A 27348-nucleotide genomic window follows, 5' to 3' on the forward strand; every position below is an offset into this window, starting at 1 on the left:
CTATAAACTGGGAAGATCAATACCTACTTTATAGGATTGTTGACTTTTTTTTTTTTTTTTTTTTTTTTTTTTTGCGGTACGCGGGCCTCTCACTGATGTGGCCTCTCCCCCCGTGGAGCACAGGCTCTGGACGCACAGGCTCAGTGGCCATGGCTCACGGGCCCAGCCGCTCCACGGCATGTGGGATCCTCCCGGACCCGGGCACGAACCCGTGTCCCCTGCATCGGCAGGCGGACTCTCAACCACTGCACCACCAGGGAAGCCCCGGATTGTTGACTTTTTAAATACCGTATGTGAAGAATCTGGTCTTACGCTCCTAACATATATGATAGTCATTGTCAAATGTGGATCTCAAACATCTGAAGAGAAAGGCAAATGGATTTTTGAGGGCTGCTTAATAGCCTCTTTCATCAAATACGTTATAACATTGAACATGCTGGATCATCTACTATATGGAATAATATCCCAAAAGGATATGACTGAAGAGAAGTGATTATTGACAACTAACATAGTTTTCTTTTTCCTAGTTGAATGCTTTAACTAATTCATCTTTCTTTTATTTTGGGCATTTTGCTACTAATGGTAACTTGCCTTAAATAGCAACCACAAAAAAAGGGTACTAGCTTAAGGATTTTTCGCTATGGCTTTATAACATGGCATGGATGATAACATTTTAGGGGCTGAATGTCTCACTTCATTCAAGGCAAATTGTAATTAACTGGTGTTGTGATGGCACATGATTTACTTGAAGTTATATTCTCATTCATTTAAGCCACTAATGATACCTCAGATTCAGTCTCTTTGCTGCTGAGTTTTTGAACAATATTATTTCTCCAGGTTGAATAGATTTGAGATTGTGGCACTGAACATAAAACAAAACAGTCATTGCTTTCATTACTTTTGTAATTACAGTCTACCATAGATGACTGACACTGCTTCGGTTGAACTCAAGAGTAACTGAGAGTGAACTCTATAAAAAATCTGTAGCTATTTTAGGTCATTTTATTTACCAAAACTGTCAAGGATTTGGGAAAATATAGACGATTAAGTGGAAAACTGATTTGTGATCTTTTATCAAAATATAATGAATGAGTCATAGGTTTTCTATAGATGGAGTAGTTCATTTTCAAGTCATGAGAGACCAAAAATATTAATCTTCCAAATATTTTTATATTATCCTTTGTAAGGGAACGAAACTATGAATGCTATAAATATTTTAGTTTTGCCATAGGGCTAGGACAGTTTATTCGTTTAGTTATTTAAGAAGAATTAGCGACCATCCACTATGCCCCAGTTGCTCTTTTATCAGGCTGACCATGCAGTAATGAACACCTGTGAGTACTAATTCTCTTTGACCTTAATTTTTAGAGCATAAGGCAGTTCTATTTATGTAATTATTGTCATGCATGTATCAAAATGATGAATGTAAAAGTTTATTTGATCTCATAAGTTTGGAAAAAACGAGTGCGGTAGAGAATAACTTGCTATATCATAAGGAAAAATTTTAAATCTTTAATGAAAGAGAGGAGGAAGTACCATGGAATACCTCATATTCACAAGTAGACACCATCAACAAGGATACTGCAACAGCTGTCACTCCTGTACTGTAATTAAATTAGAGAGGTTGCCACATCATAACTAGAACTTAATTGTGCTTATATAGTTGATTGTAAGCAGCATATTATTAAATCAGGCAGGATAATATAAATTATAAGGTAGAGCAGCATTTGTTACTATAAAGCTGCAGCTGTAGGGTTTTCAGTTTTTAAGTGCTCAGTTCTAAATAGTGTGTTCAGTTTTTTAGTATAGAGCCAGTTTTCCAGTTACAGAATTTATAGTATCTCTTTGTGGACAAATTAAGTGGGCATTACACAGCAGTTATCCTGACACAAGTAGATTAATATTTTTCTTTCTGAAAAATTATAAAAAAGAAATTTGTTTCAAAAGTTGTTTTACATTATGAGTAATTGAGAAATGCCTAAAATCATTATGAAACTAGAAACTTTTATTCACCCAAAGTTTTAAAAATAATCAGTTATTGCTTTTGCTACTTAAAGCAAGGAGTAGTCTAATCCCTTCTATCTCCATGAACATATGGTCTGCCCATTTACTTACATAAATATGTGAATGTAAAACTTTAATGCACAGGAAATATTTCCCATGAAGAGGAGTTACTGCACTTAAGAATTTATACTTTTTCCAGATTTTTTGAAGTAATAATGCTTTCAATTTCAATAAAACATTTAAAAAATTTCTTTCGAGTAAGATGTATACTAGTATGATATATACTATAAAGCTAATCATTTTAGAATTGTTATTCAGTACATGGGAAACCTGGCCTTAGGACTTGTGATGTGGCAGTATGAAAGTATTTTTACTATAAAGCAATTTAGCTTATATAGTTATTTTAGTGCACGGACTCAATTATGGTGAAGAACCAACATATTATTACATTATTACTGTGCCAGTTTTACTTAAGTGAGAGCTCTTGAGTTTAATAAGTGGAGTGCTTTTCAGTAATCTCAAAATATTTCTATCTGACATATTCTTGTAGAACTCTAAGCGTAGTCCTTAATGTGCATACCATAAAGTTGAATACATTATTTGATATTGAATTTTCTTTAGTTGAAAAGACTTAAAAAGAGAAAAGTGCCTTAGGAAAAAAGGAAGCATTGAGTCTACAGTAATATCTCAATAATAAGAAATGTTGTAAATGTATGTTAAGAGCTATTCATGATTTTTTATACCGCAGATTCTATATGCGCTGGGTATATTACATTATTCAGTAGTATGGAATGATTCATACCTTTATAATACAGAAGACATAATAGAATGTAGTTTTTATTGCATGGTTCAATTATTATTGCATGCTTCTACTTATTACAGGTTCTATAATATCTCTTCTCAGTTAAACTTGCTTCTTTTTTGGAAGATAGCTAAGGTATTCTAGTTGAAGCATGGCAGGTTGGATATAAAATCTATCCCCTGACCCGTTGTGGCTTCTGGTACTATCCAGGTATCCCTAAGATACTGTCAAACACAGATCTTAAACATTTATATAGTGCAATCCTGAAAATAATGCCAAGGGACATGAAAAACAAGGAAAATGAATTTGGTGAAAAATCAGGGAGTGAACTAATAAATGATTACAATGTTATTATTGCTTCTATGCATATTAGTTTTGAACTTGAATTGGTCATGAATGACTGCATTATTTTGTCTTTCTATGAGGGGAACAAAATTGGCAAAATGGCCAGATAGCTTAAATGAAATTGAGTTGTTAATAAGTGTAGGTTTCAATATATAGCATTACTTTTTTTAGATGAAGTTTTTAAAACAATTTTGCAAGGCTAGTACAGTTTATATTCATTATAGTTAGATAATGTTATGTGTTCCAATTTTCTTGAATTCCCTAGGTTACAACAGTAACACTTCAAGATTTGCCAGGTTGTAGTCTCTCCACACTGGCAGAGTGTACAAATCTTCAGTTTCTGTCTCTTCAGCGCTGTGGATTAACCTCTTTGCACAGCCTGAGTAACTGCAAAAAGTTAAAGTACATTGATGCACAGGTATGTCCTATGTTCTCAATACTTATTTTATAATAAAATATAAAGTGGAGTAAGGTGTAATTCAGGTGTACATTTTAAGAAATGACAATTTTGAAGAAACATTTACTAAAGTAACCTATAACTCAGGGTCTAAAAGAGATCAAGGGCCAAAATTTGTGAGAACCATACAGGGAAGGTGATTAGATGGTATGACCTGGAAACTGTCTCTATTTGCAGATGATATAGTTATTGTTTTGTTACTTTTTGCTGCATAACAAATGACCACATTATTTAGTTAATTAAAAACAGCAACCACTTTTTTTGCTCACAGTTCTGTGGGCCGTGAATTGAGGCCAGACTTATCTGGGCATTTCATCTGCTTCATACCATGTTGCCTGGGTCTCTTATGTAATTTGCAGCTGGGGCTGGAATGTCTAAAATGCCTTCTTCTACATGTCTGGTGCCTTGGGAGTTTGGAATTTCTCTCTCTCTCTCTCTCTCTCTGTGCTTTCTTGGGAACCTTAAAAGGGTGAGCTTTCCAAAAAGACAAGCTTCAATATGAAGTGCTTGTCAAGCATCTGCTGGCATCATGCTAGCTTGTGTTCTATTGGCTGAGCTTTCAGTTCATGTGGGAGGGGACTATGTGGATGTGTGAATATTGGGTTGTGAGGTTTATTGGAACTGCTTACAAAGTAACAACCTCCTGCAGTCTGGCCCCTGGCTCCTAATGAGTCACATCCTTCCCGCATGCAAAAGGACTCATGTCCCAAAGACCCCAAAGTCTCATTAACTCATGGCATCAGACTCAAACTTGAGCACAGAATCTTCTCATCTAAGTCAGATCCAAGTGGAGATGATCTGCTCAGAGAAAGTTCTTTCAACTCAGAGATCTATGAAGTTAAAGAAAAAGTTGTCTTCCCTCCCCCACACCCACATACAGTGGTGAGAGAGGACTTGATTAATTACAAGAGTTGTTACCATTCAATATGGGAGAAAACAAGAAGCTCATGGACCACCCCTGGTCCATAGCTAAGAAACTACCATCAGTTATTAATAAGGACTTGGTTCTGCTCCATGGGAATGGGTCTCTGTGACTCTTGGTTCTGCCCACTAGGCTTTTAACTCCATTCTCAAGACATACTTTCTTTTTTTTTTTTTCCCCATTTATTTATTTATTTTTGGCTGCGTTGGTTCTTCATTGTTGTGCATGGGCTTTCTCTAGTTGTGGCAAGCAGGGGCTACTCTTCATTGTGGTGCGCGGGCTTCTCATTGCAGTGGCTTCTCGTTATGGAGCACGGGCTCTAGGTGCGTGGGCTTCAGTAGTTGCAACGTACAGGCTCAGTAGTTGTGGCTCGCGGGCTCTAGAGCACAGGCTCAGTACTTGTGGTGCACGGGCTTAGTTGCTCTTTGGCATGTGGGATCTTCCCGGACCAGGGCTCAAACCCATGTCCCCTGCATTGGCAGGTGGATTCTTAACCACTGCACCACCAGGGAATCTCCAAAGGCATACTTTCTTTTCCATAAGAAGTGTTCTGTTTTGCAGCTGAGAATTTTTCTCAATGTTTCTTTCTCGTAGAAGGTTGGGGGTGGTGGTGCTAGAGTTTTATTTTTATTTTAGATTATATTATTTTCAATTCAAACTGACTGTGCTTCCACCAATATGATTTTCTTTTCAAACTTTGTTTCCTATGCTTCTTATTAAGTTTACTCCATTAGACAAAGGCTATATTCATATTTTTGAGAAGGATGTTGTAGGGCTATACCATTAAGATTCTTAGAAGCCCATTTATCTTTCTGAAATCTTAAAAGAAGAGAATTGATGTTGCATCCGTGACATATGATCTTGACATTGAGACCAATATTATGTATTGCAGAGATATGCATGTTTAGTAAAAGTATAAATCTATACATGAGATATATACCTAATTCATGGTATTGGTATTCTTTGGAGGGAAAGATAGCAAAAAGGACTGAGGAAGGGAAATGGGGAGATTTCAAATTTTTCCATGTTTGGTTTCTTTAAAATAAATTTTTTAGCAACTATGACCAAATGTTCACTCTTGTTCATTTAGATAGTTTGAAATATTCTGTTATATGATCCTCTGTGTTTTCTATATTTTAAAAGATTATTAATAAATACAAAATCATTTATTTGGTTACTTAGTATTTTCATCTAGATAGTATAACACTCTACATAGTTATCTTAAAATTAGGGATTCAGATATTCATTTAAAGATCATATATCTCATCTTCCCTCTTTTTGCAAGCTTTAAATGTTTCATTAATAAGCCATTGAAATAAAACTAATTACATTTGTTCTTTGTTTTAGGAAAACAATATTGAGACTATCAACTGTGAAAATTTAGAAAATCTCTGTGTTGTTCTTCTTAATAAAAATCAACTGACTTCTTTTCATGGTTTGGATGGCTGCACTAATATCCAAAATCTTGAACTTTCACATAATAAAATCACTCGAATTGGTGAGAACAGTGGAATTTAAATATATTGACATTTATTTCTCATTATTATATTTTGTTTCATTTATTCTTTTCTGAGAATAGGCCACCATCACTAATTTGCTTATTTTATCCAAGCCATACTTATTTAATCTTTTATCCAGATTTATGAAGGAAACAAAATTAGTTTTAATATATGTAAAAGGAATATGCTCCCACCACTGGCAAATGGGCGGTTGTTAGTAGCTCCTTAAATTTAGTATATTCACCTCCCTGTTCCTTTTCTTATAATCAACAGTGATCTGAACTCTACTGAAGAATACAATACCCTAGTTTGTTGCCATCATATTTTTATGGACCCTATGCTTTCTGTACTTCTCAGCAACTGTCATAACTGTTTCCTGGTATGACACTACTCTCCTTACCTACATACATCACTTGGACTAACCTTTCCTTCTTTAGGTAAGGCTACTAATACCACATAAAAGAAAGAGTTTATCAGTTTGGATCTCCCTAATCATCTTTGTCCCTCCATCTGTCTGTCTGTATACCTATATATCAATAGCATTTCCATCCTTATTCTTTGTAATCCATAAAATTCAGTGATGAAAATGTCTTTTCTTATTTAAGACCAGCCCTTCTATTTTACGTAAATATACCTGTCATTCTCCTCTGGTACCTTCCTCCATCATTTATCACCTTTCTCATGTCAGATTCTTCCTATTGCCGTCCATTGCCTCATCTCTCTTCCTCTTGCTGTCAAGTCTTGTGAAAGAGTGTTCTGTTCTTGCTCTCACTTCTTACTACCCAACTTCCCTCTTCTGCCCACTGAAATTCAGCTTCAACTCACTTCTATACATTTCCAGTGTGGTAAGTCTAAAATAAAAATCTCATGTTTTTTAATACCTGGCTTAAAATTCTGTTTGTTTGGTTTTTTTAAACTTAAGTGTGAGATTCTCAAGGGACTTGATAAGGGCTTAAATGATGGTTAATCAATAATCAAGGACTGGCAGAAAATAATGAACTAGATAAAAACATTACTCTGGTATACTACTAATGGCTTAAATTATTGGACCCCCAGAAGGTACATTCTTTCCACCTTCTCCATCCTGTGGTGGTTAGGAAATGTGATCTGTACTGAAATATCACGAAATGGGATGGGAGCAGGTGGAGGAGTAGAAGTAAGCCTGCTTTCTGTGTTTAGGCCTGGTTCTACCTAGGCCTTCTTGATATTAATTTGTTTGCCTATGTAATATTTTGTTTTTTCTTTCATTTTTTTATTGTTGAACATTTCAAACATTTACAAAATGAATACATGGAGATTCCATATACTATAGTCAACATTTGGTCCATCATTACTGTTTTGTTTTTTATTGTATTTTTTCTTTTTTAAAACAAATCCCCAAATCATAAAGTTTCATCCTTTCATACCTCAGGAGATGGTTTTTAATAATATGATCCTTTCTTACTTAACTACAATGCATTGTGTTGCCTAATAAAATTAATAGTGATTCCTTCTATCAACTGATAATCCATAATCCAGATTTCCTTATTTTCTTAAAATTATCAGGGTTTGTTTGAATCATAACACAAACAATGACCACATATTACATTTACATAGGTGTCTGAAGTCCTATCTAATCGGTAGTAGTCCTTCCACTTTTTTTCCTCCATGCCATTGATCTGTTGCAAAACCTATGTTAATTGTCCTATACAGTGTCCCACATTTTGGGTTTGTCCATTTACTTCCTTTTAATGTATTAAAATTGTTTCACTATGCCTATAAATATTTCATGTCCTGTAAATGAAAGCTAGTGCAACAGGCTTGAGTTAATTAAAATTTAGTCTTTTTTGGCAGGAATTTTTCATAGGGGTTGCTCTGTGCTTCGTATTGCCTTACGTCAGGAGTCATACAGTGATTATTTGCTTTTAATGATGATACAGTTGCATGTTAGGTATGTGAGTGATAGCCTAAACGTTCCATTATAAAGTTTCCCACAAACCTTTTATCTAATGCTTTCATCCATTGATTAATGTGGCCTGAATCAATTAATGCAGTGGGGGATACAAAAAATGAGTTTTCTAATTTGAACATTCCTTCCACATTTTAAAAACTGGAATCATTTATTTAATAACTATTTGGTTACCTTGGAATCATTCGTAGAGGAAAGACAGGAATAAATGCCTACCTTTATATTGATAGACTTTTACAGTAAGGTCATTACTTTCAGTGGTGTCAAATGAATTTTCTTTGTTTCATTTATTTTGTTTTGCTTTTGCACTTTTCTCTCTCTCCCTGCTCTTCTCTCTTTCTTAGTGGTCTAATGAACTCATAGAATTTTATAATATAGAATATTTCAGTCTCTTTTCTTATTATACTGCTTGATACTCAAATTGTCCAGTCCTGTGAATTTGATTGAAGATATCAAATATTGATATCTCCAGATTTACTTTTTGAACTTTATAGTTGTGTTATTTTCTCTTCCACTGTAGTCCTTGGTTGATACCAACACTAACATAACTATTTGCTATGGATTATAATAGCCATAAAATAGTTTCAAAACAACAATGCCAGTATTAGAAGCATTTTAGAAGTATTTAGAAGAAATCTTCTAAATTAATTTTGAGATTTTTTTGCATTTCTTTTGGCCCTTACACTTTGTCCCCCAAAGTGATGTGCTCACTTGAAGTATTTTATATTTGTGATTATGTTATGAATTTGAAATATAATTAGTTCACTTTTCCCTTTGATTCAGTTCTATTTTTGAGATTTAAGACAGATATATGTTTCTACAGACTACATTTAAGAAGACTCAAAGTGGTTGTGCTTTCATCCTTTTTCATTTCACTGTTATCCCATCTACTTTTATATACAGATATTTATGTATATATGTGTATAATAATACATGTGTATCACATATGTGATATATGTGTGTGTTTGTAAATATACATACATATACATATATCTAAGAAATATATGTATATATGCTAATTCTTTCACAAAATATAGAATATTTAAAGTACTGTTCTTTATCTTGCTCTTTTTCATTTTACAACATATATGGAGTTCATAGCATTGTTTTTCTATGGCTTGATAGTATTCAGTTGTGTGTATGCACTAGAGTTTATTCCACTGGTCTCTGGTTGATGGACAATGGATGGTTTACAATCTTCCACACTGCCATCATGACTAACCCGATACCTATGTCATTTCATACTTCATCAGATATATCTTTAGGTTAGTTTCCTGATATATATATTTTTTGGGGGGGGCAAAGGACATCTTTAATCTAGGAAGATAGTGCTAGACACACTTTATATGGGTTGTACCACTTTGCACTCCTACCATTAATACATGTTAATGGCAGTTTTTTGTTTTTTGCTTTTTTTGCTTTTCTTCTGTTTATTATGTTGTTCTTTTCTATTTTTAAGTTAAATTTGTAATTTAATTATTTATCATTTTTCACTCTTGTTGACATAAGTACTTAAGTCTATAAATTTTACTCCGAGCACTGCTTATTCTGTAACTTCTGAATAAGGTATAGGTATTTTTGTCTGTTCTACAATTATATGATGTATTTTATCTTTTACCTAAAATTTTAAATTTCCACATGGAAAGACCATTTTTTGTTGTTATTTTTTTCTAGTTTTATTTAATTATAGTCAGAGAATTATTTTTGTGCCATATCTGCTTTTTGAAACTTGTGGTTTTCTAACATGTGGTTAATTTTCAGGAATGTTTCGTGTGCACTTGAAAAGAAGGTTGTTGTTTTTTGTTGGAATTTAAAGTATATATTTTCATCTTTAAGATCTACATTAGTGATCTTTTATTTTAGGTCTTAAATGTGTACTTGATTTACCTTGGACTGAAGGAGTTGAGCTAGATTGAATGTATCTGTTCTTTTTTTTAAACATCTTTATTGGAGTATAATTGCTTTACAATGGTGTGTTAGTTTCTGCTTTACAACAAAGTGAATCAGTTATACATATACATATGTTCCCATATCTCTTCCCTCTTGTGTCTCCCTCCCTCGCACCCTCCCTGTCCCACCCCTCTAGGTGGTCACAAAACACCGAGCTGTGTATCTGTTCTTAATCAGCCTGTTTCTTTGTGTACATCCTTTTGTTTCTGCGTCATGAATGTTGCTCCATGCTGTTATACAGATATTCTTAACTGTGTTATCTTTATTGTGAATTTTAGCCTTGAAAATTTTAAGTTCCATTCTTTGTCTCTTTAATGCTTTTGTGACTGAATTCTACCTTATCTTACATGGTTTCATTTTGTTTGTATTTGCCTAATCTAAAAAAACTTTTTAACATTTCTGAATCACTTTGTTTTATGTATGTACTTGTATACAGAATGGATTTGGGTTTTATTTTTTGATCCAAGCTTAAATGTTTTTCTCTCATATAGACCATGGCCATTTGCATTTATTAATTTAATTCATATACTTGGTCTCAGTACTGTCATCCCACTCAGGATGATGCTCTCTCTTTCTGGAGGGAGGCCTTGTTGGTAATAAATGGGTTCTTCCACCCCTGGGGCACCTCCAGTGTTTACTTATCCATTCAGTTTCCGTAGGATTTCCTCTGTACAAGTGTCGATTCAGCCTGGATTGTGTTGATCCTGGATACTTATTACCCCACTTAGAAAGAAATTTAACTTGTGATTTCTTTATCTCCCATTTGCAATGGAAGGATAGGTTGTGGGTATTTTGATTTCTTTGTTGCACTTTATGAATTTCTGGAGGAGGTTTGGGGAGAATTGGATCTAATCAGTCACCATCAACTCCCTTTTTTTAAAATATAAATTTATTTATTTATTTATTTATGGCTGTGTTGGATCTTCATTGCTGTGTGCGGGCTTTCTCTAGTTGCGGTGAGCGGGGGCTACTCTTTGTTGCAGGTGTGCGGGTTTCTCATTGCAGTGGCTTCTCTTGTTGTGGAGCATGGGCTCTAGGCACGCGGGCTTCAGTAACTGGCACGTGGGCTCAGTAGTTGTGTCTTGCAGGCTCTAGAGCACAGGCTCAGTAGTTGTGGTGCACAGTGGGATCCCGCGGCATGTGGGATCTTCCCGGACCAGGACTCGAACCCGTGTCCCCTGCACTGGCAGGTGGATTCTTAACCACTGCACCACCAGGGAAGTCCCCTTTTTTTTTTTTTAATTTGGGAAAAACATAGTGGTTTTCACAAAGCAAGCTTTTGTTTTGCAAACATTTCAAGGCATAATTTCTAAAATGTAATGTATAATGTTCTTTAATATGTTTATTTGTCTATGTGTCTGTGCTGCCTGCTTTGGGACCACTCATGACTTCTCCCATATGGAAATACTGATACTTTTGAAACAAATTTTTTATTGTAAAATTTTAATAATTTTGTTGTTGTTGGAATGAAGGCAAGTGCACTGATAATGTATGTTACTTTATTGGTACTCACTGAAGCAAGCTTGAAAAAAAAGAAAAAGGCTATTTGTAAGAAGAAATGCTTGAACTCCCATTCACTTCATTTTCATTGCCAACAGTGCTGTATGGGATTTTTTGTAGTCAGTGGATTTCCTGGGATAGGACATCTGCAAGACTTATGTGAAAACTGCCATGTTATTAATTGATGTACCTGAGGTATCTCTATGTAGTACACTCTCAGCAAACAAAGTAAAAGACATCTTTGCTGTCTGTTGGGTACAATGAAAACACTGTATTTATTGAGTGTGAGAAGAGTATGCATGGGAAAGTAGATTTTCTGAAGACCAGTTGGAGTCTGTTTTTCATCTTCAAGAACTGCTTACAGAGATTCTGGTTGAGTTAAGGGAAAAGCACAGATTTTGTCTTTCAATGATATATTGATGCTAAGAACTCTTATGAAGGGGCACAAAGATAGATTTGTGTTTATAAGTTAATAAGTCACTATTCCATGCTATAATATTTCTTAAGGAGGTGAAATAAAATTGGAAGGAATACCAAATATTCTACATTTGTAGTTTCGAGTTTAATTTGTTCCTAATTCTAACTAAGCTATATTATTGCAGCAGTTAATTAGCAATGTTAACTCTAATTACTCTTTTTATTAGAAAACATTAGTGTACATTTTTTACTTTCTTTGCATTTAGTGACTGAAAATAGCAACTCTCTCACTCTCTTTAAGGCACTTTATTTGAAATAATTTATGCTGAATGTTTTCCATTCTACTTAAACTGGTTAATTGTAGAAACAGAAACAATGTGAAATATACTCTTTTAAAGTAATAGTTTAAAATTTAATTCTATAAATTGAAAGTTACAAAGTTAGTTCTTTAATGTTTAAACATATTGTGTGCTGTGACTATAGAAAGAAATGGTCTTAATTATTATTATTAATCATAACTGAAATATTAATTTAAAATATAATTCAAAATGATATCCTTAAGATATATTACATATTGAGGTACAGATTATTTTCTGGTCAAATGTAGCAAAAAATAAACTATTATATTGGGCATATATGGTCATATAAATTTTATAGTCATTTAAAGAATACTTTGTATGTTTTTATATTATTTGCTATAATTGGTTCTATTTTGGCAGCAAGTTTTTGACTATTGAGTATTTTTACTTAACCTGGCATTATTCTTGCATGCTTTAAATGCACAAGATAATTGCTTTAAGCTCTTTAAATTCACTTCACGTTGATGATTTTAAAGATGGATTTATTTTAATTGGAAAAGAGATTTTATTATAATTTTTAATGTTTTTTTCCCTGAAGTTACACGAATCTTTATCTTTTATAACTCACTTTAATTTGGGTGGATTTCAGTTTAAATTTTAAGGTTTGTTACCTTTGTTATATTTCTTGCTTTCCTTTGCCTGAAATTTCCCATGAGTAAATTTCAGGCAAAATTGGTAAGACATTTTTTTTTATAAGTAATGTGGAGAAAACTTTTCTTAAATGAATGTTGCCACAGTGTTCATTAAAATTTATAAACTTCACCTATGAGGAATCTTTCATATTTTGAGTTAGTATTTTTGATTTAGTTTTTTAATGAATAGCCAAAGCAAATGAAAAATAGGTGATTCATAAGTTATAATCTAGTTTTCTTTTTTCCTCCCCAAATATATTGAATTTTATTGACTTTTTAGCAGAAACATTTTAAAACTAAACTAATTTTTAAAATTCATGCTGCATGACCAAAGTGTTTATAGAAAAAATACAACTTAAGTATAATAAATATAGTAATAGATAACTTTTTTTTACCACCAGCCATTTCATGTGCTTTATACATACTAACTCATTTGATTTTCACATAAGTGTTATTAGTTAGGTACTATTTAATCTTTGTTTTTTCCAGATAAGAAAACTGAAACATAGAAAGTTCAAGTAAGTTGTCTAAAATCACACCGTTAGTTAATGATAGAGCCAGGATTTGAAACTCAGCAGTCTATCCTGGTACCAAATTTTTTAATTGATTCATTCTATTGCCTCTCTCATAAATACGCATTTAATATTTAAGATTATTACTGTTTTGTTATACTATATTACAAAGTCTTTATGCTGAAAAATATATAATGATTTTAAGGTTTATTCATTAATAAATTTATTAATGAGCCATTGAGCATCTACTATGTGGAAGCACTTTTCCAGGCACTAGAACACAGCGCTGGAATATTGCTGAGGATGCAGCAATAAACAAAATAAATGACTATCCTGACTTGCACTGAGATTATCCTACTGATAGTTATTGATATAGAGAGAAAGAGGAAAAGAGTAAATTGCCATGTTTCCTTTATTGACTATTGGGTAAAAATGAAAATAAGTATGATGTTAATGTCTTTAATGCCAGCAATTTATAAATCATTAATTTATAAATTTCAGGTAATACAGCCCTAGAAAATATTATTGTAAATAGTTAGAGATACTGGGAGATTTTTTTTTCTGCTGCTTTATTTTCAGATAATACTGTTTTCTGGAAAAGTGAAACTAGTATTCTAAGTATGAAAGATATTGAATAATTCAACATTTTCACATAGGCTTGATTACTATGTCGTAGCTCATAGGGGAAATGTGCCTGGATTAATTCTTGCTGCCAAATGTTGTCATTGGAACATTAGAAAAAATAATGAAGTAAAATAAGATAAAGCTGTAGATACTTTGCTTGTAGAAATGTTTTTCATTATATACTTAGGAAATTCTTTGGATTCCACTAGATGGTGCTAGCTTACTCTTTAGTTTTGAAATGTAACACAATGCTTAGAACAAAGCTGAAAGGGATTTTGCAGATCTGCCAGTCTAGGCTTCTTAGTTTACAGATGGAAAAACAGACCCACATAGTTTTCGTCTAACTCCTGGCAGAGGTGGGGCTAGAATCCACATTTCCTGATTCCTGTTTCAGTATTCTTTTTTCCGTACAACCTGTATGATCCTGAAGGACTTTTGCATTGAAATTGAAAATCTCAAGTGTAACTCAGCATATTTGTATGTAACTGTCAAACATAGCAATCATTGAGCAGCTAAAGGAGGTAGACCTTTACCAAACACTTCTTTAGTGAAAACCTCCAGCCTAATTCAACATCTTTAGTCTTGCTGTTCCTTACAGAAGAGTTTTTTTCCCCTGTGGCAAGAATGTTTTATTAGACCATTGGCTCATTTCTGTGGGAAGAATTCTTTGAAATAGATATTTGTAGCAAGTATAGCCAAATGCTAATTTTGCCATGGGCAATGAGGAGGGATAAACATAGTTGACTTCAATTTTATTTTGTGGGACCTAGGAAACTTTTAAAGGACTAATAAAGAATATATTGAAGCAGTAAACTCAAGAATATTTAAGCAATCCTTTATATTTATTATATTTAAGCCCTTTGAAAGAGACTCTTGAATATTTTTGTGGTTATTATTTGTTTTGTTTTAGATGGGTAGTAGAAGAAATAACAAATTTTTACAGGGAGAGAATTATGTTCTTAGAGATGTTGAGGAAGTAATGATGTTCTAACTTAAGTCTTGCTGTAAGTCTGTTTTGCTCAGTTCTCATCCTTTATTTGACAGCGAAGAATTTCTAAGATTAAAAGAAGAAGGGGGGCAATTTATTCTAACTTCCTTCCCACCTAGATTCCTCCTTTTGATCCAGTGCACTTACTGGATCAAATTACTGTTTAATCAGTTGTGTATAGACTTTTCTGAGTATGTATTAATATCCTATTCCTTCTTCAAGGTTTAGCTCAAACATATCTCTTTGAAGCCTTATTTGGTCACCACAGTTACAGTTTTTTGTTTGTTTGTTTTTTTGTTTTTTTTTCCAGTTACAGTTTTTTAACTCCTTGTTTTTATTGAGGATAATTGTTAGGAAACAATAACTATCATTTTTAGTACCCAACATGTGAAAGTGTTGTAAATGCTACTTTAAAATATTATTTTTAATCCTCCCAATAATGTGAAATCACCCCCACTCCACAAAAAAGGAACGAAGGATCAGAGTAGTTAAGTAACTTGCTTATAGTCATATAGCTAGTTTTCGAATAGGCATGTGTTACTGAAATTCAGGACTGCCTGCCTCAGAGCCTATTCATTATTGATTATGCAATACTGCCTGTTGATTAAGTGGAACACTTGTCATGTTAGCAGAGTCCTGGAGAAAGACTTATATACATGACTCCCGTGGTGTTTGTAGATTGTAGATCTTCATTCTCATAAATTTTTTTAATTTATTTTTTTGTTTTAAATATTTTTGAGGCCATGATATTTGGTGCACACTAATTTATAACTGTTATATGTTTCTGTTAAATTGACCAATTTTATCATTTTTAAATGTCCCTTTTCAACTGTATTAAGTTTTCTGCCTTAGGCTTCTGTGTCTGACATAATCAAACCAGCTTTTCTTGGACTCAGGACCTTTCTAACACTCTTAAAAATTATTGCGGACCTCCTTCAGACAGTTTTCATTTATGTGGGTTATATCTATCAATATTTACTGCATTAGGAAAAAACAGAAAATTTTTGTATTCATTCAGAGTTTAAGACAATAAAGCCTTTGCATTCATAACAGTTTTAGAATAGTAACTGTATTTTTTTTTTTTTTTTTTTTTTGCGGTACGCTGGCCTCTCACTGTTGTGGTCTCTCTGGTTGCGGAGCACAGGCTCCGGACGCGCAGGCTCAGCGGCCATGGCTCACGGGCCTAGCGGCTCCGCGGCATGTGGGATCTTCCCGGACCGGGGCAAGAACCTGTGTCCCCTGCATCGGCAGGCAGACTCTCAACCACTGCGCCACCAGGGAAGCCCAATAACTGTATTTTTTAAACAAAAAGATACAGTGAGAAAAGGGTCATTGTTACACATATTTGCAAATCTCTTTAATGTCAAGCTTAACACAAGACAGCTGGATTTCCGTATTTCCTTCTGCGTTAAATTTACTACGATATCACACCTCATGTAGTTCTCTGGATAACTCCACCCTACACTCTTGAACAAATGGGAGTGGAAAAGGCAAATAACCTCTTAGAATTATTATGAAAGTAGTTTTGACTCCATGGAACCTTTAAAGGTATCTCAGGATGGGGACACTGGCCCACACTTTGAGAATTACTGTTTTAATGTTTACATAATACATCTTTTTCTGTCCTTTTACTTACAATATTTCTACAAGTTCTATATTTGGAATTTTTGTAATGTAACATTAAAAATTGTTGTTTTTGTTCTTGTTTTATCGAGGCTGCCTGACAAATTCAAGCTTTGATTTGTAACCTTTAGTCCCTAGTAATTAAGTGTAATCAATAACATTCAATTATTGATATATTTGAGTTTAAAATTACTCTCTTACTATTTGATTCTATTTGTTCTTGTTCTTTTTTTTTTTTCTCTTTTCTTGCCTTCTTTTGCTTTAGTTGAGATTTTAAATTATTCCATTTTTCTTTTCTATCATATTACCATTTTTATATTATTTTACTATCCTTTTGGTTTACTATAGATATTACATCATGCCTTCTTTATTTACCAAATCTAAGTTTATTTAGCACTTTCCTCTCTTTTTTCTTTTTCTTTTTTAACATCTTTATTGGAGTATAATTGCTTTACAATGTTGTGTTTCTGCTGCACAACAAAGTGAATCAGCTATATGTATATATATATATATATATCCCTATATCCCCTCCCACTTGTGTCTCCCTCCTACGCTTCTTATCCCACCCCTCTAGGTGGTCACAAAGCACTGAGCTGATCTCCCTGTGCTATGCAGCTGCTTCCCACTAGCTAGCTATTTTACATTTGGTAGTGTATATATATCAGTGCTACTCTCTCACTTCATCCCAGCTTACCCTTCCCCCTCCCCGTGTCCTCAAGTCCATTCTCTACTCCTGCGTCTTTATTCCCGTCCTGCCCCTAGGTTCATCAGAACCATTTTTTTTTTTTTAGATTCCATGCATATGTGTTAGCATATGGTATTTGTTTTTCTATTTCTGACTGACTTCACCCTGTATGACAGACTCTAGGTCCATCCACCTCACTACAAACAACTCAATTTTGTTTCTTTTTATGGCTGAGTAATATTCCATTGTATATATGTGCCACATCTTCTTTATCCATTCATCTGTCGATGGACACTTAGGTTGCCTCCATGTCCTGGCTATTGTAAATAGAGCTGCAATGAACATGGTGGTACATGACTCTTTGAATTATGGTTTTCTCAGGGTATATGCCCAGTAGTGGGATTGCTGGGTCATATGGTAGTTCTATTTTTAGTTTTTTAAGGAACCTCCATACTGTTCTCCATAGTGGCTGTATCAGTTTACATTCCCACCAACAGTAGCACTTTCCTCTCTTTTCCAAGGCAATTCTAGGGTCTTAGAAAACCTAAACTTTATTTACTCCCTCCCAACTTAATGTGCTCTTTTTGTTGAGTATTTTAACTCTGCATGTGTATATATGTATCTATATGTGTGTTTCAAATGCCTTAAGACATTATTATTTTATAAAGTCAATATCATTTGGATTGATCCATTTTTTAAACCTTTCCATTGAACTTTATTCTACCTTTCATCTGTGATATTCCTTTCACCTGAAGAATACGCATATACACACACATATCTCTGTTTATGTATTTTGATATATATACTTACCATTTGGCATGCATTTTCTGCATTGTGAATGGATTTGATTTTATTATAGCTTTCCTTGCCTAGGGTGATGTGCAACAACCTAATGGTTGATCCTTGGAAGAAAATTTCTTTTTCCCCTTTTAAGATTTTTTTTTTCTTTTGCCATTGTTTTCATTAGTTTACTCTGATGTTTCTACTGTGGTTACCTTAGTATTCACCCTGCTTGAATTCATTGTGCCTCTTAAATCAGTGGCTTGGCATCTTTATTCAGTGTTGAAAAATTCTGAGCTACCTACTTACTTATAGATCTAGATCCAGATATATATTCCCACTATATTCTATAATCCCCTTATGCTTTTATAATTCTCTTACATTTCTTTTGCATCTCTATGTGTCATTTTGGATGTTTTCTTGTGACTCAAATTATGGTTCACTAATTCTCCCTTCAGCTGTGTCTAATATAATGTCCAATCCATTCATGAAAGTCTTGTTTGTAGTTGTAGATTTTCAAGTTTAGAACTTTTATTTGCTTCTTTTATTTAGCATTCAATTCACATTTTTATAGTATCTAATATGTAAGTTGCCAGTTTTAATTTTTTAATATGTTCAACAAAGTTTTGTTAATTTCTGTGTCTGGTAACTTCATTATCTAGATACCCTGTGGATAGTTTCTATTATCTGTTCTCTTGATTTTTGTTCACATGATGTTATTTCCTTGCTTAGTTTTTTGTCATTTTACAGTCAGAAAATACTAAGGAAAACAAAACTATAGAATCAGTTTGAGGCTATGATGTTATTATTTTCCTCCAGAGGTCTTTATTGTTTAAAACTACAAGCATTAGTGATCTCTGTGCAGCTAAATCCATGTTTTGTTATTGATATTATTTAAAGCTTGGCTTCAGTACCTTGGCAGCTATTCCATATTTGGATTAATGTGTAGTACATGGAGGTCCAACCAAAAGTAAGTAGAGATTTGTTAGCCCTCTTTTGCTGAGGAGAGCTCTGGAGCCCAAGTTTTGACCCCCTGATGTTGCAAGCTTTCCTTTCTCAGAATTAATAGATACCCTGAATAATGTGTTCACCTCATTTCTTCTGGAACTTAATCCTCTTATTCTATAATACCATTTTAGTTCTTAAATGCCTTCAGCAGCTATGTTTATATTTGTTTTCTCATTACCTAGTCCATTGTTACTGTAAACAGAAAGCCTTTGCTACATTTTCTATTTTCCCCTTCTCTTGTCTTCTTTTGACTTATTTGGTATTTTTCCCCTCATTTCCTCTTTTGTCTCAATCTTTTGATAGTTATATACTTTATTTAGTGGTCACCATAGAAATTATAAAATATACTCAATTTATCTCAAGTTAATTGATATCTTTACCTCAAATTTCCTGACTTGTATGTGTGTGTTTTTCAGGATTTTAAATGTTTTTTGTTTTTGTTTTTGTTTTTGCGGTACACGGCCCTCTCACTGTTGTGGCCTCTCCCGTTGCGGAGCATAGGCTCCGGACGCGCAGGCTCAGCAGCCATGGCTCACGGGCCTAGCCACTCCGCGGCATGTGGGATCTTCCCAGACCGGGGCACGAACCCACGTCCCCTGCATCGGCAGGCGGACTCTCAACCACTGCGCCACCAGGGAAGCCCTTAAATGTATTTTTATTTAACTCTTCAAGCTATACATTATGGTTATTTTATACGGTCAAAGTTTGATCATATTTGCCCATATTTATTGCTTTTATGCCTGTTGCTCTTTTTTTCATTTAAGATCTTGGATCTCTTTCCTTCTTCCTGATATAGATCCTTTAAAATTTCCTCTAGTAAAATAACTAGTTTGTGGGAGATAATTTTTCTGTAAATGTGCTTACTTAGCATTCATTGTTAAATCATAATTTAACTGGGTGTATTTTTCTAAATTGAAGTTTATTTTCTTTCAGTAATTCATAAATATCATTCCGTTACTTTTTTACTTTCACTGTTGCTTTAAGAAGTCAGCTGTGTTAAATTTCGGAAACTTTGAGGGTATTTTCTATGTCTTTTCAAGTATTTTTTTTCTTGTTATTCCTGTTATGAATTTTTATTCTGATGTGTCTAGGCATGGATTTCTTTTTAATTCATCCTCTTAGGGTCTGATGCAATTATTGAATATGTGATTTTCACTTTTAAATTTTATCTGTTAGCCATTATCTCTTCAAAAAGTTTTTTTCTTCCTCAGTTTGTTGAAACGCTACATATATGTTAGATTTTCTGACTCTTGCCTCCATATTTCCTATATTCTATCTTTCTGTCTTTTTTTGCTGCCTCTAGTTACTTTCTATATACCTATATTCCAGTGACAAATTCTGACTTGCTGTTAATCCTAGTCATTGAGTTTTTTAATTTGAATTAATTCTGATTTTCACGTGGGTCTGGTTTTGCTGGGATTTGTTATTTCTGCTAACTCTTACTTATGGCATCTTATTTCTTTGTGTTTTTCATGTGATTTTTTTTTTTTTGTCACCTGTTTATTTCCCTTGGAATTTAAGCTTTGTGATTATTCCTAGTTATGACATTAAAGTTTGTTCTTTAGAGATTTTTCAGATGCTGAAGGACGCAAACAATCTAGAATCATTTGTGCTACATTTTTGGTGGAAGTTTTCTGATCACCATGAGAATGAATTTGAGTCGTAAACCTATGGGAGAGTCAGCTTGTATTTATTATTTTAAAGGAGGATTTTTTTCCCCTCTTACTGAGATTTGAGATAGGTAGTTTAATTTCCTGTCTTCAGTTGGGTATAGCTGATTGGGGTCCAGGTTTACTCGGAATTGCCTGTCATACTTGCCTCCTATTGGTGAATTTTAAGTTTTGTTTCCTCAAACTGTGAGGCTATAGAAATTGATCATCATATTCACCAGATTTAACAAGTTTTCTCGCACTGAAAACTGGCTTTACTGTTCTGCTTGCTTCTATTTGCCTACCATATCTATTTTGATTTTGGACTGAGAATTCTTTGCTTTCTTAACAGCTCATTTGGAAACATTTAAAAAATGTAATTACTGTTTTTAGTTATTTTCAGGAGTAAAGATCACAGTATCTGAGCAGAAATTTCTGGAAATGGAATTTTGGTTTTTTTTCTAAGTAACTTTTAATCTAATCTACACAATTAATATATGCTTATTGTCTATAAATTATGATGTGAAATGATAAAATAATAAGCCATATTTCCACCATCCAGATATAGCCAGTATTGGTGAGTTTTCCAGATTGTTTACCAACCATTTTAAAAATCACTACTGTAATATTGTTTTGTAATTAACTGTATTCACTTAATAAATTGTGAATAATTATACATGTCATAATTTTAAAAAATATTCTAGGTGAATTTTTCAAGTAAATGATACTTGAGCAGAGATTCTGTCTATATCCTTTTTCTATTTCTATGAGGACACAACACAGTCTTAGGACTTGTAGAACAAGTTATGAGTTTTATATTACAAGTAAAGCTATTTTTGCAAAAAACAGATTTTCATATTTCTTGTAGAAATGTGGAAACTATAAATGCTTTACATGTGTTAACAGAGAAGATACTTCATGCCTATTATTTCAGGAAATTAGAAAAAATTGTCACATATAACTATTAAGAAAATAAAACTCTAATAAGCATAGCTAACACCTGAATAGAAATTCAAAACTCTTTGAGGAATAACAAATATAAAATGGTAAACAAAATGTCCTCCTTTATGAAGGAGGCATATTTATGAAAAAATGTGATCAAAATAAGAAATCACTTGAATGAACATGATCTGTAACAATTCAGACAATGATGCCTACTTTTTCTATATAAATAAATGTACTTAGGGTACAGTTTAGTTAAAGAAGGTTTAGATAATTAGTTAAGTAAAGTTTAATTAAACATAAGACAAAGCTTAATAATACCTGTGATTATTAGAGTATATATAAAGAGATGTGCTCTAGGCATATATTTTATATTCTAATAGTAAAGTAACAGTTAACTTTTTAGTACTTCTTTTGAGATGATGCAGTCAAAACTTTATCACTACTGAAATAGAATATCAACTTGAATTTTTTAAAAGTACAGTGATTTATAAAGTAATCAATTGTTGAAATATATTAAGGTATTATAGAATAATCTTACGGTGATCAAAAATCATACACACGTGAATTACTCGTTGGTAACATTCATTTTCAGCAAATTTTCCTACAGTTTACTAAGATGGGACATATTTAAAAGCTCATGAAAACATTGCTAAGCAATAGAGCAGGAAATTATATGAAAATGTTTTGATTTCAAAGTTTTAGACTTCCTCATGCTGCAAATGATAAGATTATCTCATTTACAATTCCATCTCCCCCTAATAATTTTGTCAGTTATAATATTTTTGTTCAGTGATTTATAAAAAGATGTGCTTTAATTAATCTATTTTAGGCAATACTAACTCCTCTATAAGAAAATAGAATAAATTAGGATATTTACACTCTTTCCAATCTTCTTTTCCCTTCACAATTTTTGTTTTTCACATCAGGATTTATGACATCAAATCAGTATTTATGACTCTATCTTATCTTCTCTAGCAGCATTAGATCTGTATGAAAATGGGTCAATACCAGTCTTTTTTATGACAAACTGCTTCTTTCATCTTCTGCTTGTCTGGATTACATAGTTCATTAACTCTTTTTGCATCTTATTTTTCAAAGAAGGACTATTGGATGCTATATTCCCTGAATTCTTTCACATTCAAGAGTATCTGTCAGTTGCCTTCATACTTGAATGAAAATATAGCTGTGCATTCTATTTTTAGGTCACATTTTCACTTGGTATTTCATGGACATTGCTTTGTTGCATTTTGATATTGTGTGTTGCTGTGGTTAAACTAGAGGCTAACTTGATTTTACTCCCCCAAAACTGGTTTCTGCCCAGATACCTGAATAACATTTTCTTTGTCCTTGATTAATAAATTTAGCAAGACGTCTTATTGTCAATAAACCCACATAAGTTTTTTTCGTGGAATATAATATCCTTTTCAAACTATAGATTGTTATTTCTTCATTTACGAAAATTTTTGTTTTTTATATATTCGCAAACTTTTTTGGCTTGGTTCTATTTTTCAATCATGGATGATCCATATTTTGATTGACTTTATCTGTTATGTCTATTTTTATTTAATTAATGTAATCTTGCTGCTTTATCTTCTGCTTCTCCACATTTTGTTCTCAGTGTGATTATCTCTTCTTGTGAGCAACTCAATCTTTAGCTCTCTGTCCTGTACAACATTTTTTCTAAGTTATTTATTAGTTCTGTCATGGTGTTATTTTGGTCCATTTGTTTACCTACATCTGTTATTTTAGTATCTTTGAATTCTTGTTACATTAAATTTCTGTAAATGTTATTCCCTAGCCCAAAACATTTTCAAACATATTTTCTTCTTTCTCATGTTTTCTTCAGAATAGGATCATTACTATATTAGTTATATACTTTGGTGAAGCAGAGTACCCCCAAATTTAGCAATTTAAAACCACAGACATTTATTACCTCCTATTTTCTGTGGATCAGGTATCTGGAATTGCCTTAGTTGGTGGTTCTGGCTCAGGGTCTCTCTTGAGGTTGCAATGAAGCTATCAAACAGGACTGCCATCAATATCAAGGCTCAGTGAGGCTGAAAGATCTACTTTCCATCTCACTTTTCCCTTTAAACCTTTGATCTTAAAATCTAAGAGGTATGCCCCCCTGTCTATGTACAGTGTTCCCACACTTTGGCTATCTAACAAACCCTTCTGATGGATGACAGCATCAGGTTTTCTCATTTTTCTTCAGTTCAATAACCATTTGGTGATGGTGGTGGTCAGGAATAAATACAGAATAACAGTTCTATTCAGTACTTGCTCTGATTTTTTTCAAATATATTGTTTTAAAAAATATTATGCAAGAAGTGCATTCTCATTTAAAAATTTTAAAAATAGAGAAGTATACAATGTAAGCAGTGAAATTTTCTCTCTCTGCTTACCCTGTTCTCTTTCTTATTTTGCAGTAGTAACCACTGTTCACAGTTGCTTACAAATCAATCCAGACCTTGTTCTATGCAATACAATTAATAGATGTGTAGATTGAAAGTCAGGTATGTTCAATAGCTAAAAGCCTATGTATGCAACTTAGGTTTTACATACAGTAGTACATCATGGGCATACTTCTATGTCAGACTACTTCATATTGAAGATTATACATACATATTCATTTGATAGATACTCCATAATTTATTTAACTATTCGCTACTGATAGACATTTAACTTTTCTCCATTTCTTTGTTTAAATAGTATGGCAAGGAATTGCTCTATATATTACTTCATAGTTGTGTGTATGTGTGTGTGTTAGTATTTAATGGATTCCTAGAAGTAGAAATGCTCAGTCAAAGATTCCTTAGTATCTGAGGCTTGAAATCATGATAATTTCACTAGATTGGAATCTCTGATGGGTTGTTGAATAGGTAAGTGTAACTTCTCTGTATATTGATTGGGATTCATGGTGTCTTAATATCTGAAGTTAGCTGATAAGCTTTATTTAATTCCTCCTAGCCTAACATGTCACACACTGATAGTTGTTTCTTACATATGTAGGCAGCCCTAAGGTGGAAACACGTGTGGCATGTTCGAGGGAACAGCCAGGAGGTCAGCATGTTAGAATGAACCAAGAGAAGGGGACAGTAGCAGAGGATGAGTTCAGAGATAGGGTTTCCATTTTAAGGACTTTGGAGGATCTTCTCTCCATTGTCAAATATCTAAAAATTAGTCTACACTCACTGTCTTCACTTCCACTGCGCTGTGGCTTTCATCCTGTTTACTCCGTGGATGCCTCTAGCAAAAGTCTTCGGCTGCTTCACTACTTGTCAGGCAGTGGCCTCTTCATACTCCTTTGCCCACTCTGGCTCACACAGTTGACCATATATAATTTAGTGTAAATAAAAATGCCTTTGATAATTGTAAAGTGTACCTTTACTAATCACTCCCATCATCACAGAATCTCATCTGCCTTTTCCTCTCCCAATTGTTCTGCTTTATGTGCTATTTCCTTTTATTTTTAGCTTTTGTGCCAAATCCTTTACCTTTCTTCAGCATGTAACCTAATATTACACAGGGTAGTAACTACAGAGAACATATGTAGTCCAATATTCAATCTAATAAAATTTTCTAGATTTTTAATATCTTCCATGAAATTTTTACAGACTTCCTCAGCATCTCTTTCCAGTGCTAACTATGATGACTTATTTAAACAACCTTCTCAGTTTTTTTTTTTTATGGCCACTGAGCTATAGTCTAAGGCTCCTCTGATTGTTTTTAGATTGGAATCACATTGATTTTAAGTTTATCTGGGTAAAAAGGAGGCCACTTGTGAAAATCTTATAATACCAGAAGAATATACTAATATTTTATTGGTTTTAATACAGTTGTACCTACTTCATTTGTGAACCTAAGGTAGATATTTCAATGGTAGAAAAATAGCATTCTGCAATTACATTCTGTAATTACATTCTGCAACAATCTTAACCAAGCATTGAAAATTCAAAGACCCTGGAATTGAATTGAAAACTGTTATTTTTTCAATGATTCCTCCCTCTCCCTTGTTCCATTGTCAATTGAAAATAAAACATTCAATGCCCAATGTATGACTTCTAGTATTTTGTTCAATTTGATATATAATTAAGTCATTCAAAAATACATCTCTTAGGCACAAGTTTAAATAATAATACATTTTACACTTACACATTTTTCACCAGGAAATTGGGCTAAGTCTTGTAATTAGGAATATTGGAAATAAAAAGATGCAGTTATTTAGAAAAAAATTGAAACTCTAGAGTCTGGAAGAATGTATGATAAAGTGATCATGGAAATTTTTTTCTTCCAGGTGGCTTAGAATCGTTGAAAAATCTTCAGCAACTAATTGTGGACCATAATCAGTTAATTAGTACAAAAGGTCTTTGTGATACGCCTACCATTATATACCTGGATTGCTCACATAATCATCTTACTGAAGTTGAGGGCATTGAAAACTGTGGATTGCTCCAAATACTGAAGTTACAGGGAAATTATCTAAGTGAGGTAATTGCTTTGAATTAATTGATTTCTGTGATTAACACAGCATTTTTCTTTTGCTAGAAATATCACTCATACATTTTAAAAGCAGTTTTAACTTTTATCCTTTTTACTTATCAGCTGTATTTGATTTCCAGTTTAAACTATTATATACTTTTCACTATTTAAAAAATGTTCAACATAATTACAATATCTTATAAGAAATCTAAGTTAACATTAGTTTTTTATAATACTAAAATAATAAATCATAACTTTTCAGTTATGATTCAGTGTGTAAGTGGGACCAAGTTTATCTAAAATTCTAATTAAAATTTGTCACAAAGTATTAAAAAAATGCTAGCTATGAAAATCATTATTGGAAATTTTATTCATACTAAAATTCTCATAATATTATACTTTGATTTATGATATGCTGTTTACCAGAATATGTCTGTTGTTAGTTTTGGTAGGTTTTATTGTTTTAAATTTGGCTAAATGACAAAAATATTTTGCTTAATATAAGCTAATAACCCAAATTTAAATATAGCTTCCATCCTTAGAGAATCATGTTCTTCTAAGAGAATTGCACTTGGATGATAACAGCATTTCAAGTGTGGAAACATTTTCTTCATATTGGCTGCCTTTACTACAAATCCTGAGTATCTCTCAAAACAGGTAAAAATATAATTTGCTTAATTAAGCTTAAATGCAGTGAATGATTAACATAAATGTGTGATCTTCATAATAAGTAGAAAAGCTGTTAGGTTTTTCCAGTAATTCAAGGAATGTACATTACAATAAATTGGACATAAATTATAAATATAACTTCATAGAATTAAAAAAATTAAAGTGTATTGACATATCCTCAAATTTTAGTAGAATTTTAATTGTCACTTATCTTACTCATTTTGTTTCTTCTCAAAAATGTACTATGGAAATCTCTCAGGGCAGGTTTGTTTATATTTGTAAAGATATAGTTCTTGGAAAATACAGGAGGTAGTTAATTTAATTCAGAAGGATGTCTCATTCTCTCAAATGGTACTTATTAAGTCCTGGAAGAAAGATTTTTAATCTGCTCTCAACTTGCATGTCTTTTTGTAACTGTTAAGATTGATTTAAATTTGATTTCCCTAAGGATATAAAGTAACACTTAAAAAAAAATACCTTAACATTAAGTTGAGATGGGTACCTGCCACAGAAGATCCATTTAAAACCACCGAACATCTGGATCTTTG

General features: G+C 33.0%; 1 protein-coding gene across 1 annotated transcript in view; it reads left to right on the forward strand.

The window, feature by feature from the left end:
* The window catches only part of LRRIQ1 (leucine rich repeats and IQ motif containing 1), a 173931-nt gene that overhangs the window by 20226 nt on the left and 126357 nt on the right, over positions 1–27348 (forward strand). Inside the window, exons 8-11 of the mRNA XM_060023871.1 lie at positions 3417–3569; positions 5878–6028; positions 25947–26140; positions 26661–26788. Of these exons, the coding sequence (XP_059879854.1) occupies positions 3417–3569; positions 5878–6028; positions 25947–26140; positions 26661–26788 (626 nt within the window). The remainder of the gene's footprint in view (positions 1–3416; positions 3570–5877; positions 6029–25946; positions 26141–26660; positions 26789–27348) is intronic.

The sequence above is a fragment of the Delphinus delphis genome, chromosome 11 (genome assembly GCF_949987515.2).
Source record: "Delphinus delphis chromosome 11, mDelDel1.2, whole genome shotgun sequence".
In the NCBI taxonomy this organism is placed as follows: domain Eukaryota; kingdom Metazoa; phylum Chordata; class Mammalia; order Artiodactyla; family Delphinidae; genus Delphinus; species Delphinus delphis.